The 13,281-nt window shown below is 33.6% G+C and overlaps 1 protein-coding gene across 2 annotated transcripts in view; it reads left to right on the top strand.

Annotated features, from left to right (window-relative positions):
* The first annotated feature begins 508 nt into the window (after positions 1–508).
* LOC110466402 (structural maintenance of chromosomes protein 3-like) overlaps positions 509–13,281 on the top strand; it is a 31,142-nt gene continuing 18,369 nt past the window's right edge. For both annotated transcript variants that reach the window (XR_002464732.1, XM_021522854.1), the window contains exons 1-14: positions 509–629; positions 2,574–2,649; positions 3,141–3,179; positions 3,370–3,509; positions 4,306–4,385; positions 5,778–5,856; positions 6,409–6,526; positions 7,417–7,531; positions 8,226–8,286; positions 8,968–9,048; positions 10,595–10,759; positions 11,145–11,266; positions 11,635–11,779; positions 12,706–12,774. Coding sequence is in view for 1 of the 2 variants with exons in the window: in XM_021522854.1 (XP_021378529.1) it covers positions 615–629; positions 2,574–2,649; positions 3,141–3,179; positions 3,370–3,509; positions 4,306–4,385; positions 5,778–5,856; positions 6,409–6,526; positions 7,417–7,531; positions 8,226–8,286; positions 8,968–9,048; positions 10,595–10,759; positions 11,145–11,266; positions 11,635–11,779; positions 12,706–12,774 (1,305 nt within the window). In the remaining variant the exon portion in view is untranslated. The remainder of the gene's footprint in view (positions 630–2,573; positions 2,650–3,140; positions 3,180–3,369; positions 3,510–4,305; positions 4,386–5,777; positions 5,857–6,408; positions 6,527–7,416; positions 7,532–8,225; positions 8,287–8,967; positions 9,049–10,594; positions 10,760–11,144; positions 11,267–11,634; positions 11,780–12,705; positions 12,775–13,281) is intronic.

Here is a 13,281-nt window from a genome sequence, read left to right as displayed (position 1 = left end):
ATAAAAACTAAGCTATACAAACCCGACTTCGACACCTTCTCTATTTTCTAAATATTTCCGAAGACTGTAAAGGAAGTGGACAATGACCATTATAAGACAATTTTACATAATCAGAGACGTATGTTAGATCTACTGGCTTTAAATGGCTCTGACTACATATGATTTTTTTTCCAATATGAAGATCGCTTGTGGATTAATTACCTTAACTTAAAAATAGATTGCCATTTAATTTGTCCTACTTGGCATTCAAGATATATTATATATGCGTAAATGTATGCTATCTTGCCCCTGTCGGTAGGCCTCTTGAATGTGTTCCCGCCCATTTGTATAGAGACTCGCTTACAACAAATAAAATTACTATTCTAATTTCAGATATTCCATATATATTTGGTCAAGTGATAATTTGTATTTTATAAAATTAAAAGTTGTGATAGCTAATGTATTGATAATAGACTTTTATGAACGTCACTTTTTGTTTATTTTTGATTTATAGCTATATAAGCGACCTAATCTATTTGCCGCCATTTGCAATTTGTAAACAAAAACTTCGTCCTTTCTTTTCTGTTTTCTTGCAGAGTGCGTCGATATGATACTTTATTAACCAAAAACTGATAATGTATATCAAACAGGTAAGAACAAAGATGTTGATGCATTTGTGCAATTTTGTATGATTTGAAGTGATCCATTGAATCGTAGTAAATCTATGAACGCATCAGACATATATGCGTTTAGATTTACTATTTCTGAAATATGAGATAGGGACGCTGATCTCATAAACAAAAACAGTATTCCAGAAAACATGCATGCCTTCTCTATATATTTACCTATGACTGTTTTCGTTTGATCAAAATGAAAAACCTTGTGTTGAACGACTTTGATTGAATACCCTTTCAATAACCTACATCTTTGTCCATCTATAGCGGATAGGAGAAGACTTATACTGCAGTATAGGCTAAGCCTGTTGTCTCATCCAATTGTTCAATATTTTGTCCAATAAGATTTGTTAAAATTTTAATCGAATACCCTTTTAGGTGTAAAGCTATATATTGTAAGCTCAATCACGTCGATATTTAGGTTCCTTAACTTAAGCTTGCTTAAAATATTATGTTGGTAGATTGAAAAATGTTTATCATTATATGTTTGTCATGCATTATAGCGGATAGGAGAAGACTTATACTGCAGTATAGGCTAAGCCTGTTGTCTCATCCAATTGTTCAATATTTTGTCCAATAAGATTTGTTAAAATTTTAATCGAATACCCTTTTAGGTGTAAAGCTATATATTGTAAGCTCAATCACGTCGATATTTAGGTTCCTTAACTTAAGCTTGCTTAAAATATTATGTTGGTAGATTGAAAAATGTTTATCATTATATGTTTGTCATGCATGATCCTCATTAGGAAATAATTTACATATAAGATTCCTCAAGATATATTTCAGTTCTAATGCAAGACCTACAGGCCTACAGTACATATATGACAACAAACTCTTGCCGGTACTGTTTCTTCTTTAGGGTGCAGGGGCTCCATCAATGTATTGATGATGCTCTCGGGGGTCCTATCACAGAGGCGTGCAAAAAGGGGTTATATACAGTGATTAGTTGGTTTTTTTTAGTTTGCATCATGGTGGCTTTGGTCTATAAATTACAAATTTGAGTTTGACAGGCGTAAGGGACTGCAACAACAGCTTGGAAGATTTCATAATGTACTTGAACAGGTTGGGCACAACAGCGCATATGGGTAATAATCCTGCATTTGGGTAACAGTTACCAATTTGTAGTTACAATTTTATTACTGAGATTGGGAATTAAGTGAAATAAAAAGATAAAAAGTTTATAAATACTTGCATAAAAAAAGGCTGTTATGCTTTCACCTAAATCAAATATATAACACAATAAAATACATTTGTTCACAAAAAGTTTCAATTCTGATGTCTAACATTTTGTAAAAATGACAAAACATATCACTGACTTTGCTCTCCATTGACTTCAGTGTGTAGTCAATGGGATATCCGGTGCAAATGTGACAGTTGAGCATGATTTTTTCTGTGTGCTATTTATAGCTACTCTACAACACACTATAAGCAATGGAGGTGATACAATTTGTCATTTTCACAAAGATTTAGACAACTGAATTAACATTTTTGTGCACAATTGTTCCTCATTGTATTTTTTATTGGATCATGTTGAAAGAGTGACGCCCTTTTTTGCTCCAGGTGTTTAAAAGAACTTCATGTTTTAATTTCACTTAATTCCCCATCTCATTAATAAAATTGTTACTCAAATTGATAACTGTTACCCAAATGCAGGATTATTCCCAATCTGTGCCATTGTGCCCAACCTGTTAACACCTAATTATTGACTTCTAAAATCTCAAATGATTCCCACACTACAGGTATTTGGGCCAGTATACATATTGATATGGTTAATCAACATGAAACAAATTGAAAAAAGGTGTAAATGTAAAAGAAAGTTCACATTGCTATGATTATTCTACATCTTCTATCTATTCTTTTATTTGTGAATACAGTTGGTCACAGGTTGGATTTTGTGATAGACAATATTTTATTTTTCAGGTTATTATTCAAGGTTTCAGAAGTTACAGGGACCAGACTGTGGTGGAACCTTTCAGTCCTAAGCACAATGTCATCGGTATTTATATTTTTACACACAACAAAACCATCCTCATATATTTATAAATATGTGGTATGTAACCAAACATGTTTGGATTTTACTGTATATGTTTTTTGAAACATTTGTAAATATTTTTTTGTGATTTTATGTTCAAAAACATTTACTATCAGGCATTGTGTAAACATGAATGATATAGTTGTTAACTTACTTGTAAATATTCGTCATTTCATGATATGCTGAAAAACTGCAAATGTAAATGCATTATGTAATTCATTTATAAAATGACAATTTTCAGATGTTTTACAATTATTTTAAGATTATCTTTTAATTTTATAATATGTAGATATTTTTTCTTTTAAATGAGCTATCATGTTACATGATGATTCAATTCATTTCAGGTAAAAAAAAAAAAAAATGAGATTATGCCGAATCTGTATCGTGCTTAAAGCTTCTGGTAAAATTTTAATTTATTAAACTTTTTAAAATGCATTTTGATTTTTTTGTAACAGTTGGCAGAAATGGATCAGGGAAAAGTAACTTCTTTTATGGTAAGTTTTAACCACAATAAATGTACTTTTATCCATTCATGATATTTTTTTATCTTAACCAATTTCTTAGGAGCAAAAACAATAACATAATTAAGGAATGCAGTATTAATGAATGATTGATCATATTTATTATTCTGTTGACATAATTTTAATTCTGTTAGAAAGTAGAACTACATTTTCTCTATTTCAGCCATCCAGTTTGTACTGTCAGATGAGTTTAGTCACCTGAGACCTGAGCAGAGACAGGCATTGCTGCATGAGGGTACTGGTCCTCGGGTCATCTCTGCTTTTGTGGAAATAATTTTTGACAACAGTGACAACCGAATACCTGTAAGTGTATCTGGCTTATGAAAAACTAGGCCTAATTATAAGCTCAGCTGAAAAAAAGGCAGAGTAAGCTTAATATGTCATGGCACATTATTTTCACTTGGCCTATTGTTAGCGACCAGCTAGAGACTAGAATCTGTTATCTCTGTTTATACTTATGTTTCGGTTATACTTAAGATAAAGGATAATCATACCAACAAGTTAAACTATATTGTTTCCATTGTCACGATTGTAAAATAATTGTTTCAAGTCTTTTTCAAAAGTATTGTTCCATATAAACCACATATCATGGTGAATTTACGGAATGGTTTTTTTAAATTCAAATGTTTGAAAATAGATCTATATAGAAAAAATTGCACTGGTTGAATTCTTGATCTTGACATTGCAAAGTCTACACTTTACCAAAGGTGCCATACTTAAAGTATAGATGCACAACATTATGAAATGAGTGTCCAATTTATAGGCTCAAAACACATGAAAAATCAATGAACTTGGACAGGGTAAGTTACGCCAAGCCAGAAAAACTTCCGTTGGTTGCTTCATCCTCTATATTAAAGGGAGAGCACTCCAAGTCAGAAAACCTCTTCTACACTTTTATAACTGATGTAGTGGGTAGTACCCTTTACTACAATACAGTACATGTGTATGATAGACAGGTTGAGGAACTTCAAATTCATTTTATTTCCACATATAATTTTTTGTGGGAAGTACAATTTTGAATGATGTACATATCAAACATTTAGTTTAATAAGTATCATTTTGATCAATAAATAATTCATTTAATACATTTTCTTGACAGATTGAAAAGGATGAAGTTGTACTACGACGTGTCATCGGGTCTAAGAAAGATCAGTATTTTCTTGACAAGAAGATGGTCACGTAAGTACCGCAGTTAAGCATTAAAACCACAATCTAATTAAAATTATATCTTCACATTGCTCCCGTTTACTGATATGTCGCGTTGAAGATCTAACAACATCCTGTAGAGGGTCACATCAGAGGTCAACATGAATGCATTATCGTATTTATAACAAGCCAATCAAAATGCGACATAACTCTTTCTTTAAACCAATCAGAAAGCAGGACCTGTAGCATTTAATGCAGACACCTCGTAGCCCAAAATCCACTTTTTCGTCTGGTCCAGTGATAGTTTGAATATTGCGAAGCCTGTCATTGGTTAATTTTAGTTTCAGGTTGTTAAACTTTTAAACGACAACATCACCAGAAGAGGAAGTCTCTCTTATTTCAAAGCAAAATCCACAAATTGTACAAACGTTGTCTTGTAGATAGACACGGCGTGGTGTCATGGGCGCCGCCATTTTCGATGCTCATTTGACACCTCTCGGTCTTTTATCATAGCAAGTGTGTTCCGAAATCATTACATCATCACTTACAGAAATGCGTAAGCTCTCATCTGATTGGTTAATTCAAAGGTCGCCTGAACATGACCCTCTACGGAATGTTGTTAGATCTTCAACGCGACATATCAGTAAACGGGAGCGATGTGAAGATATAATTTTAATTAGATTGAAAAAAACATAACTGTCAATTGATTTCCCTATTTTATATAATTTTCCATCTTTTGAAAAGATCTGAGATTACATTCTATAATATTATTCAATTATAGCCGTTGGCTGAGGTCGATACCTGGATTTATCGACTCGAGAAAAGATATATTGACTGAGGACGCAGTCCGAGGTCAATATTTCTTTTTTCAAGTCATTAAATCCAGGTATTGTCCAAAGTTAAAGACTACAAATGTTTTATTATTTTAAAAAACAGTAATGTAAGCAATTTGAAGAGAAAAAAAACAAGCTTCGGAAATGGGACGATGCCTTGTTTGGAGACACGTCATAATTCTATTTTTAGAAACACCCAGTCCTTCAACGAAAGTCAATATCAGTTTTTATAGGTGGACGCATGATGCACTCCTGGCCAAACACTTGTCTGGAATGATATGAAAAAATAATAAAAACATCTATAAACATGTGGATAATAATTACAACAAAAATTGAATGCTTTTTTATGTTCTGATAAATAATAGCTCTCAAAATTAAAAAAAAAAAACTTTAATAATCAATATTATCAATGAATTTGAAAATGATTTTAAAGTTAAATCACTGATAGAATTGATTCTTTTAAAGTTGTTTCAAAGTACATAAATTTCGGTAAAATGTGCAATATAATTTCATTCAAATTTTATGATATAATTTCATTTAAATTTTATGATATAATTACTGCTTTAAATGTACTGAACATTTCTTATTTCAGTAAAGGTGATGTTATGAATCTCCTAGAAAGTGCTGGGTTTTCCCGTAGTAATCCTTACTACATTGTGAAACAAGGAAAGGTGTGTATAAGGAGAGAACTTTCATTTTGTAGATATTTTATCCCCTTTCATTTAAGGATATTGATAAATGTGACTTATTTCAATAGTAGATTTCAGGTTAAATTCTTTTCAAAACCAATAGCTGAAATATATACAAATCAGAAAATTAAATTCATGATATTTTTTCTCTTCTAATGTTGTCTTGGTCAGTGATAATGCTTGAAACTCAGGAGTCTGTATCGGAGGATATGTCAAATGTTATTACCAGTTAACATGGGGGTAATAACATGAGGAAAGTGCCAGTAGCCTACAGTGTACAATATTTTACCTTAGCAGCATAATTACAATAATACATTCAACTCATTCAAGACAAACACTTTCATCCTAGGACGTCAGCTATAACAAAGGCCGAAAGCAATTCACAAATGAATTTATGGTCATGATATAATTTGGATGTATGTTGTTCTTGCCAGATATTTAAGGAAAATGCATATACAGAGTATTCTATTTGTCAGAATTCAATGAGTAGATCCAAATGTGGGTATGTGACCAAAATCTGTTGAACTTTTGTAGATAAACCAAATGGCAACAGCTCCCGATTCTCAACGATTAAAGCTTTTACGTGAAGTGGCAGGTACTAAGGTTTATGATGAAAGGAAAGAGGAGAGTAAAGTCATTCTTCGAGAATCAGGTAAGTACCATATTCAAACATATACAATTTCATATATAATAAATCCTTTCAAGTAGAAAAAACACTTCCTACTATGGCTCTTTCATCAAGCACTGTGGTAGCAGTGTACAGTAGAGGGTTGTGGCCATGGGTGATATTTTTGTTAAATGGCTTACCCCTGTATAATGATATGTAAAAAAATTATAAAAATAAAACTGTACTTAAATTGGTATAAGCATGATGAAGTGGGCTATGTGAGCTTCACATTTGTAAAAAAGAAAGAAGATTTCTTTGGTTCGAGAATAAAATTTTGGCCATGATACGAAAGGGTGCGTACACATGAAAAGCTAGCTTTACAGGAGGTAAAATTTTGACAACAGCACACGACGCAAAATTGCAAAAAATCAAGTTTTACAATTTTACTGGGACCCAGATAATTCTGCAACCAGGTAGGTAATCTTTAATTTCAGACAGAGCTTAGGAAAAAAATTACTACTTGCGGGGGTCAAATTTTGGGTTAAAAATAGCATTTTTTGGCATTTTTTGGTAATTTTTGATGTGGTAACCATGGTTTTCACACAAGTGACATACATAGAAAAAAGAGGTTTATACACTTCTCAGTGCTTTATATGTATTGTAAATGTAATGCAGTTTACAAATATATATACATGTATACATGTGTTGTGCAGGGTAAATCCGCTGTGTTTACATTTCCTCGACATGTGCCTTGTTTATCAGAGTCGGGCCATTTCTACTGTATTCTGCTACCTGTACAGTCTCGTAAATCATAACAAATTTTTGTTTCATTCATACATAATAATTGTGCCATGTATGAAATTCATCATATGATGGATATTTGTACGCTGAAAACATGAAAATGAAATATTTTATGAAGTTCCGTTTTTATACAGAGGGAAAGAGAGAGAAAATTAACGATCTGCTGAAGTATATTGAGGAAAGATTGGCAACCCTTGAGGAAGAGAAGGAAGAACTGAAAGAATACCAAAAATGGGACAAAATGAGGAGGTGACAACACAGCCCAAACCCAATCATTTATTTATCATGGGGGGTTGATGCAATCAGTGTTATGGTTTTAGAAGGATTAGGTTTTTTTCTGTGAAATAAGTCACAACTCTTTGAGATTTTTAGAATTTCTAAGATTTCTTTGACATAGAGTTTGTGCATTCTTTTTCAAATTTGAGGTTTATTTTAACAACTGAGACCAGGTTCATGTTAAGTTTAATAACATCTGTGATAACAGATCCACAAACATTAGCTTCTATGTGGATGGTTCTTTCAATATGCAATTGTTTTCTTTGCTTTCCTGTTAATTTTCCTACTGATATCTGAGTAATCAGTCTTTTTTTCCAACCTTGTAGCTCCTATAGCTGAAGCTTTTCACTGTTTCTGTGAGAACGTTACTGATAGTGGATGACTTTTACCAGGACAAATTTCAGTTTCCTCTTGGATTACTTTTGCATTGTCATATTGCTTCAGTGTTAAAGTATTTATATATATCTTTATATATGTAGTGAAGTTTTTAAATCAAACTTTAAAAAAATATTTCTGGAATTATGAGTACTTTGGTGTTTTTGTCTGAAGTTGATTTTCTAAACGTCATTGAGCTACTGAAACGAAGCTTGATACATTATATATATATATATATGCAGACAGGTTTTTAGTATTTCACAATGTTTGAACGAATTGTATGGTTTTGCAGGTCCCTGGAATACACCATACATGACCATGAGTTGAGGGATACAAGAAAAAAGCTGGATGATGTAAGAATTTGTTCATAGACATGTAAAAATATTCTAGATCTTTCTATTTTGTCAATGAGGAAAATTGTTTGATTGTTTTGACAAACAACTTCATTAAGTACCAACCAGTGAAGGAATGGTTAAATTGAGTCTTCGGACTGTGATCCACTTTTTCATCCCTCCATCATTTTTTCAATTTTTGTCTGTGGTCTCCTTTCGGTTAATTAGTCCACTTTAATCATTTCTGGTACAGATATTCTTGGGTAGAAATTAATTTGAATAAGACTAGTTTATATGAATATAAATGAGATGGTTCAGAAAAGCAAAATATCCACCAGATAGCCATCTTCGAATTTGCATATAACGATTAATACTGATGTACCACAGAAACAGCTTTAGGGATATTTATGAAGCTTCTCGTGCATGAACTCCTCGATCCATATTCGAGATTTAAAATGAATTGGAAAATAAATAGCTTTATGGGTTGAACTGGAGAAGATAAGAACCCTTGAAATTTTAGGAGTGGTAAGTCAAAGGTCAAGGTCATTTACTAATGGTATGTATCAATCACATGTTGTTTACGGTTGAGAATGTGAGGTTCTTTGATGTGCAATTATACAGGAATAATAAGTACTCCTAATGAAGGACAGCCAACACTTTTATTTAATAAGGTGAAATTATATAGGAAATTTATTATTCTAGCTTCAAGATAAACGAGAAACAAGTGGTGTACAGACACAAAAATTACGTGACTCCCAGCAAAATGCCAACGACAAAGTGAAGGTAAGGATGTGGATAAAAAATGTTTTTTGAAGTGTTAAAAAATCCAGGATAGGCAAGAAGAATATTTAACTATTTCTTGAATAACAAAAAAAGTGGCAATGAATGCATCATTATTTAAATTTGTGTTGTGGTAATTTAATACCACCTTGCACTATAGTTCAGACAAGAATGTATTTTTAGAAACCTTAGTCATTAATGTAGACAAGCTGAGAAGTTTGAAGTAGATTATTTTAATTAGCTGTACTGTATGCTAGGCAACTTTTGCAGCAGTTTTTTATGCCATACCGCAGCGTCCGTCCATCAACTTTTCCTTTAAAACGCTACTAGTCATGAACGACTGAGCAAATTTGACCAAACTTGGTCAGAAGCATCCTTGTGGGAAGGGGAACAAATTTTGTATAAATGATGGGTGTGGGGCTGAGGGGCGGGCCCAATAGGGGAAATATAGCAAATTCTTTAAAATCCTTATTCTTCTGTAGGAATATAAGTATTTGTTCCAAATTTGGTCTGAAGCATCCTTGGGTGAAGGGGAACCAATTTTGTATAAACCGTGGGTCTGGCCCCCCAGGGGCCTCAGGGGTGGGGCCAAATAGGGGAAACATAGCAAATTCTTTAAAATCCTTCTTTTTCTGTAGGAATATAAGGATTTGTTCCATATTTGGTCTGAAGCACCAATTTTTTTATAAATCGTGGGTCTGGCCTCCCAGGGGCCTGAGGGGCGGGGCCAAATATGAGAAACATAGGTAAAACCTTTATAACCCTTCTTCTACCATAGGGATTAAGGGATATTATCCTAATTTAGTCTGGAGCATCCTTAGGCAAAAGCGACTAAATTCCGTTTAAACAGCGAGTGTGGCCCCCCTGGGGGCAGAAGGGAGGGGCCAAATAAGGGAAACAGCAAATTCTTGAAAATCCTTCTTCAGTAGGAATGACAGGATTTTTTTCAAAATTTGGTATGAAGCACTCTTGGGGGGTGAAGGGGAACAAATTTTGTATAAACGGTGTGTCTGACCCCCCTGGAGGCAGAGAGGTGGGGCCCAATAGGGGAAATAGAGGTAAAACCTTTAAAATCCTTCTTCTACCATAGGAATTAAAGGATTTTATCCTAATTTAGTCTGGAGCATCCTTGGGCCAAGGGAACTCTATTTTGTATAAGCAGTGGGTGTGGTCTCCCAGGGGGCAGAAGGGTGGGGCACAATAGGAAAAATAGAGGTAAAACTCTTAAAATCCTTTTCCGACCATCAGGATTAAGGGATTTTATCCATATTTAGTCTGGAACATCCTTGGGTCAAGGGGACTCAATTTTGTATAATTGGTGGGTAAGATAAAAAGTACCAAATTGAAATATCATAGTGTCGTTGCTTAGCAAATTACATACTAAAACTGAATGGAAGGCCTACAGACATCATCAACCAGCTTGTTTTCGGCAAAGTCTACTTATTTATACATAAATATGAATTTCCTGACAAAATAAAACACAAAAAAACATTTGAGTTCAAAGTGGTATTGAGTATTTTCTGTTCTGATAATGATGCCCGTTATACAGGCTATCAATAAAGATCTTCGAGAACTGAAGACAAGGATGCAGACCATTTTAGATGAAAAAGAACAAATTGCATCAGAAAATCAAGATCTGACCAAGAGGAAAGCAAAGTTTGAGCTGAATATTAAGGATATCCTAGATGATCTAGAAGGTGACAAAAAAGCCAGGGTAAGTTATGAGATGTTACTAAAAAAACAAATGGTTTTTCGCCTCATTAAATCACACATTTATATCAATCGCCTTGTTTAATTGTTGCTCTATATTTTTATGACAACTTTATTTCTCAAATTTTGCTTGTCATACAAAGCATGGTACAAAAATAATAACAAATGGACATGTTACTTTTCCAATATCCATCTATACATTTTCTGGATCTGAACTTTCCATTACAAATTCTAAAATTGAATAAATTTATAGAGGGTTAAGTCTTTATTCCTTTTTCAACAGTAAATTTGATAAAAATGTATCTTGATCAATTATGTTGGTAAATTTGAAATCAGGAAAAATTGCTTTAGAGAAAACGGAAAAATACATTTGAACTTTCTTTGGACAGAAAAAAACAGAAGAGGAGCAGAAGAAAGTGAATGAAAGAATTGCTAAAACACAGGCTTCCTTGGAAGCCATAACCCCCCAGTATGAGGCTCAGCAGAGTCGGGAAGAGAACTGCACTCAGCAGTGAGTCTGACACATTCCTGTCTCATCTTATCATGTTATTGCTTAACTTTTCCACTGTAGGAGTGAATTCTGGTGGAAATTTACTTGTTTCATGATGGTTCTTTTGTTTGTTTGGGGATTTTAAAGTCCTTGCAAACGGCCAGGGTCATATGATGACAGTGATTAAATTGTTATTAATCAATAATGAGTACTTTTTGCATCTCTAATTAAAAGTCACACTAGTAATCGTCCACAAGATATCTTCATACACGGTTCACACTCATTGCAAATCGGCATATACTTTTGAGTGAATTGCTGTGCTTAGAAAAAAAAAACAGCAGCAAGATATAAGGTTTGTTTTAAATTTAAATTGCTTCTTAATTTCACAGGCTATCTTTGGCTGAACAGAGGCGGAAAGAACTTTATGCTAAGCAGGGGCGAGGAAACCAATTCACGTCGAGGGATGAACGAGACAATTGGATAAAGAAGGAGCTCAAGTCACTGAACAGAGCAATTAAAGACAAGGAGGAACAGGTGGATACAATCAATGGAAATATTTAATTCACATACATTCTAGGCAGCAAGATGGCTGATTAGAGTGATTAACTTGAGTTCAGTAAAACTTCAGAAGCCATACAAGTCAATTTGACATGGAGAGGAATTATAAAAGTTGGAAATAGCATATAAAAAATTACTGGCAGTTTAATCCTAATATTGTTTGTTTCAATTCCTAAAAACAGATGTAAAACCTACTCCCATAACATGAGAGGCCGCTGGTCGGCCTTTTTTCAATCGGATATGATTTTGCCGACTGCGACCTCTCATTTCCGAAGCACTAATTCTTTGATGCAGTTTCCGCCCGAAATCCGGGCGGAACAAAATCGGCTTGAAAAACTCACGGGTTATATAATACAGATCTCATATATATGTCACAGACACAAATATATAGTATATTACGGAATAGAACACTCAAAATACATGTCCATGTCATTGTAGCACATCTCTGACCTACATTTAAAACATGGCTTCTAGATTAATACAAAATATCCGGGGGGATTTCAAACGTAACGAAATGATACGGAGTTTGTTTGTATTCCGCTTGTGAAACATTACATGTAATCCATTTTTGTATTAACCGGAAAAATCATGGCAAATGCTGTCTGCTTTGCTTCGAATGAGGAAAAACTCATTATTTATGTCTTTGACATGAAATTTTAGAGGTTACGCGGCGCCTGTCAAAAGTTTTTCGCCGTGTAAAACCTCTAACATTGTTGGAGTAATGTAAAACCATCATACTATGGCTGCTGAATCATCTTTGAACAAAAAGTTTGCTAAAACATTGGTCATATTTTTCAAAAAAGTATAATAAAAAAAATCAATGTTGAAATGTTGGTCACATTGACAAATCTTGTGTAATATTTATTAATTTTGTTAAAATGTTTTATTTACTCAAATTTCAGATTCGAAGATTGCGAGAAGATTTGACTAATGATACAAAAAGAGCTGAACATTTAAAAGTCAACATACAGGTATGTAGATCATTTCTAAGTCAATAAACAGGTATGATATCTAAAAGTTAGTATATTAATAGGGAGTCTCTAAATCTTCAATGATTCATACTACATGATGAAAATAATACTTATGAAATAACTAAATTTAGTTAAAGATTTCAAAAAACAAAAACCTGTTTATAACAAGTATTTGCATTTTTGAGCCTTAATGCGAAAACAATTACTTATTCCAGTGAAATGGTAATACAGTGGAACCCGCTTATTAGGATATTCTATTTGCCAGAGAAAAATATCATAATAGCCGATAATCATAATAACCAATCAAGCTAATTTTGATCATTTTTGTATCACCTGCCTGCGAAAAGCTGGCGACACATAGGTATTGATTTGTCGGTGTCGGCGTCGGCGTCCGCACAGAGGTTTTCGTGCGATAACTTGAGTTTCCTTGGGCCGATCAAACTCAAACTTCATGCAGTGCTTGCTTGGGATTGCTTTTCAGGTCCGAAGGTCAAAGGTCAAGGTCAC

Source organism: Mizuhopecten yessoensis, unplaced genomic scaffold, assembly GCF_002113885.1.
Source record: "Mizuhopecten yessoensis strain PY_sf001 unplaced genomic scaffold, ASM211388v2 scaffold11133, whole genome shotgun sequence".
Taxonomy (NCBI): Eukaryota; Metazoa; Mollusca; class Bivalvia; order Pectinida; family Pectinidae; genus Mizuhopecten; species Mizuhopecten yessoensis.
Note: the sequence above shows the minus strand (reverse complement) of the source record. Positions and strands in the feature narration are given on the sequence as shown.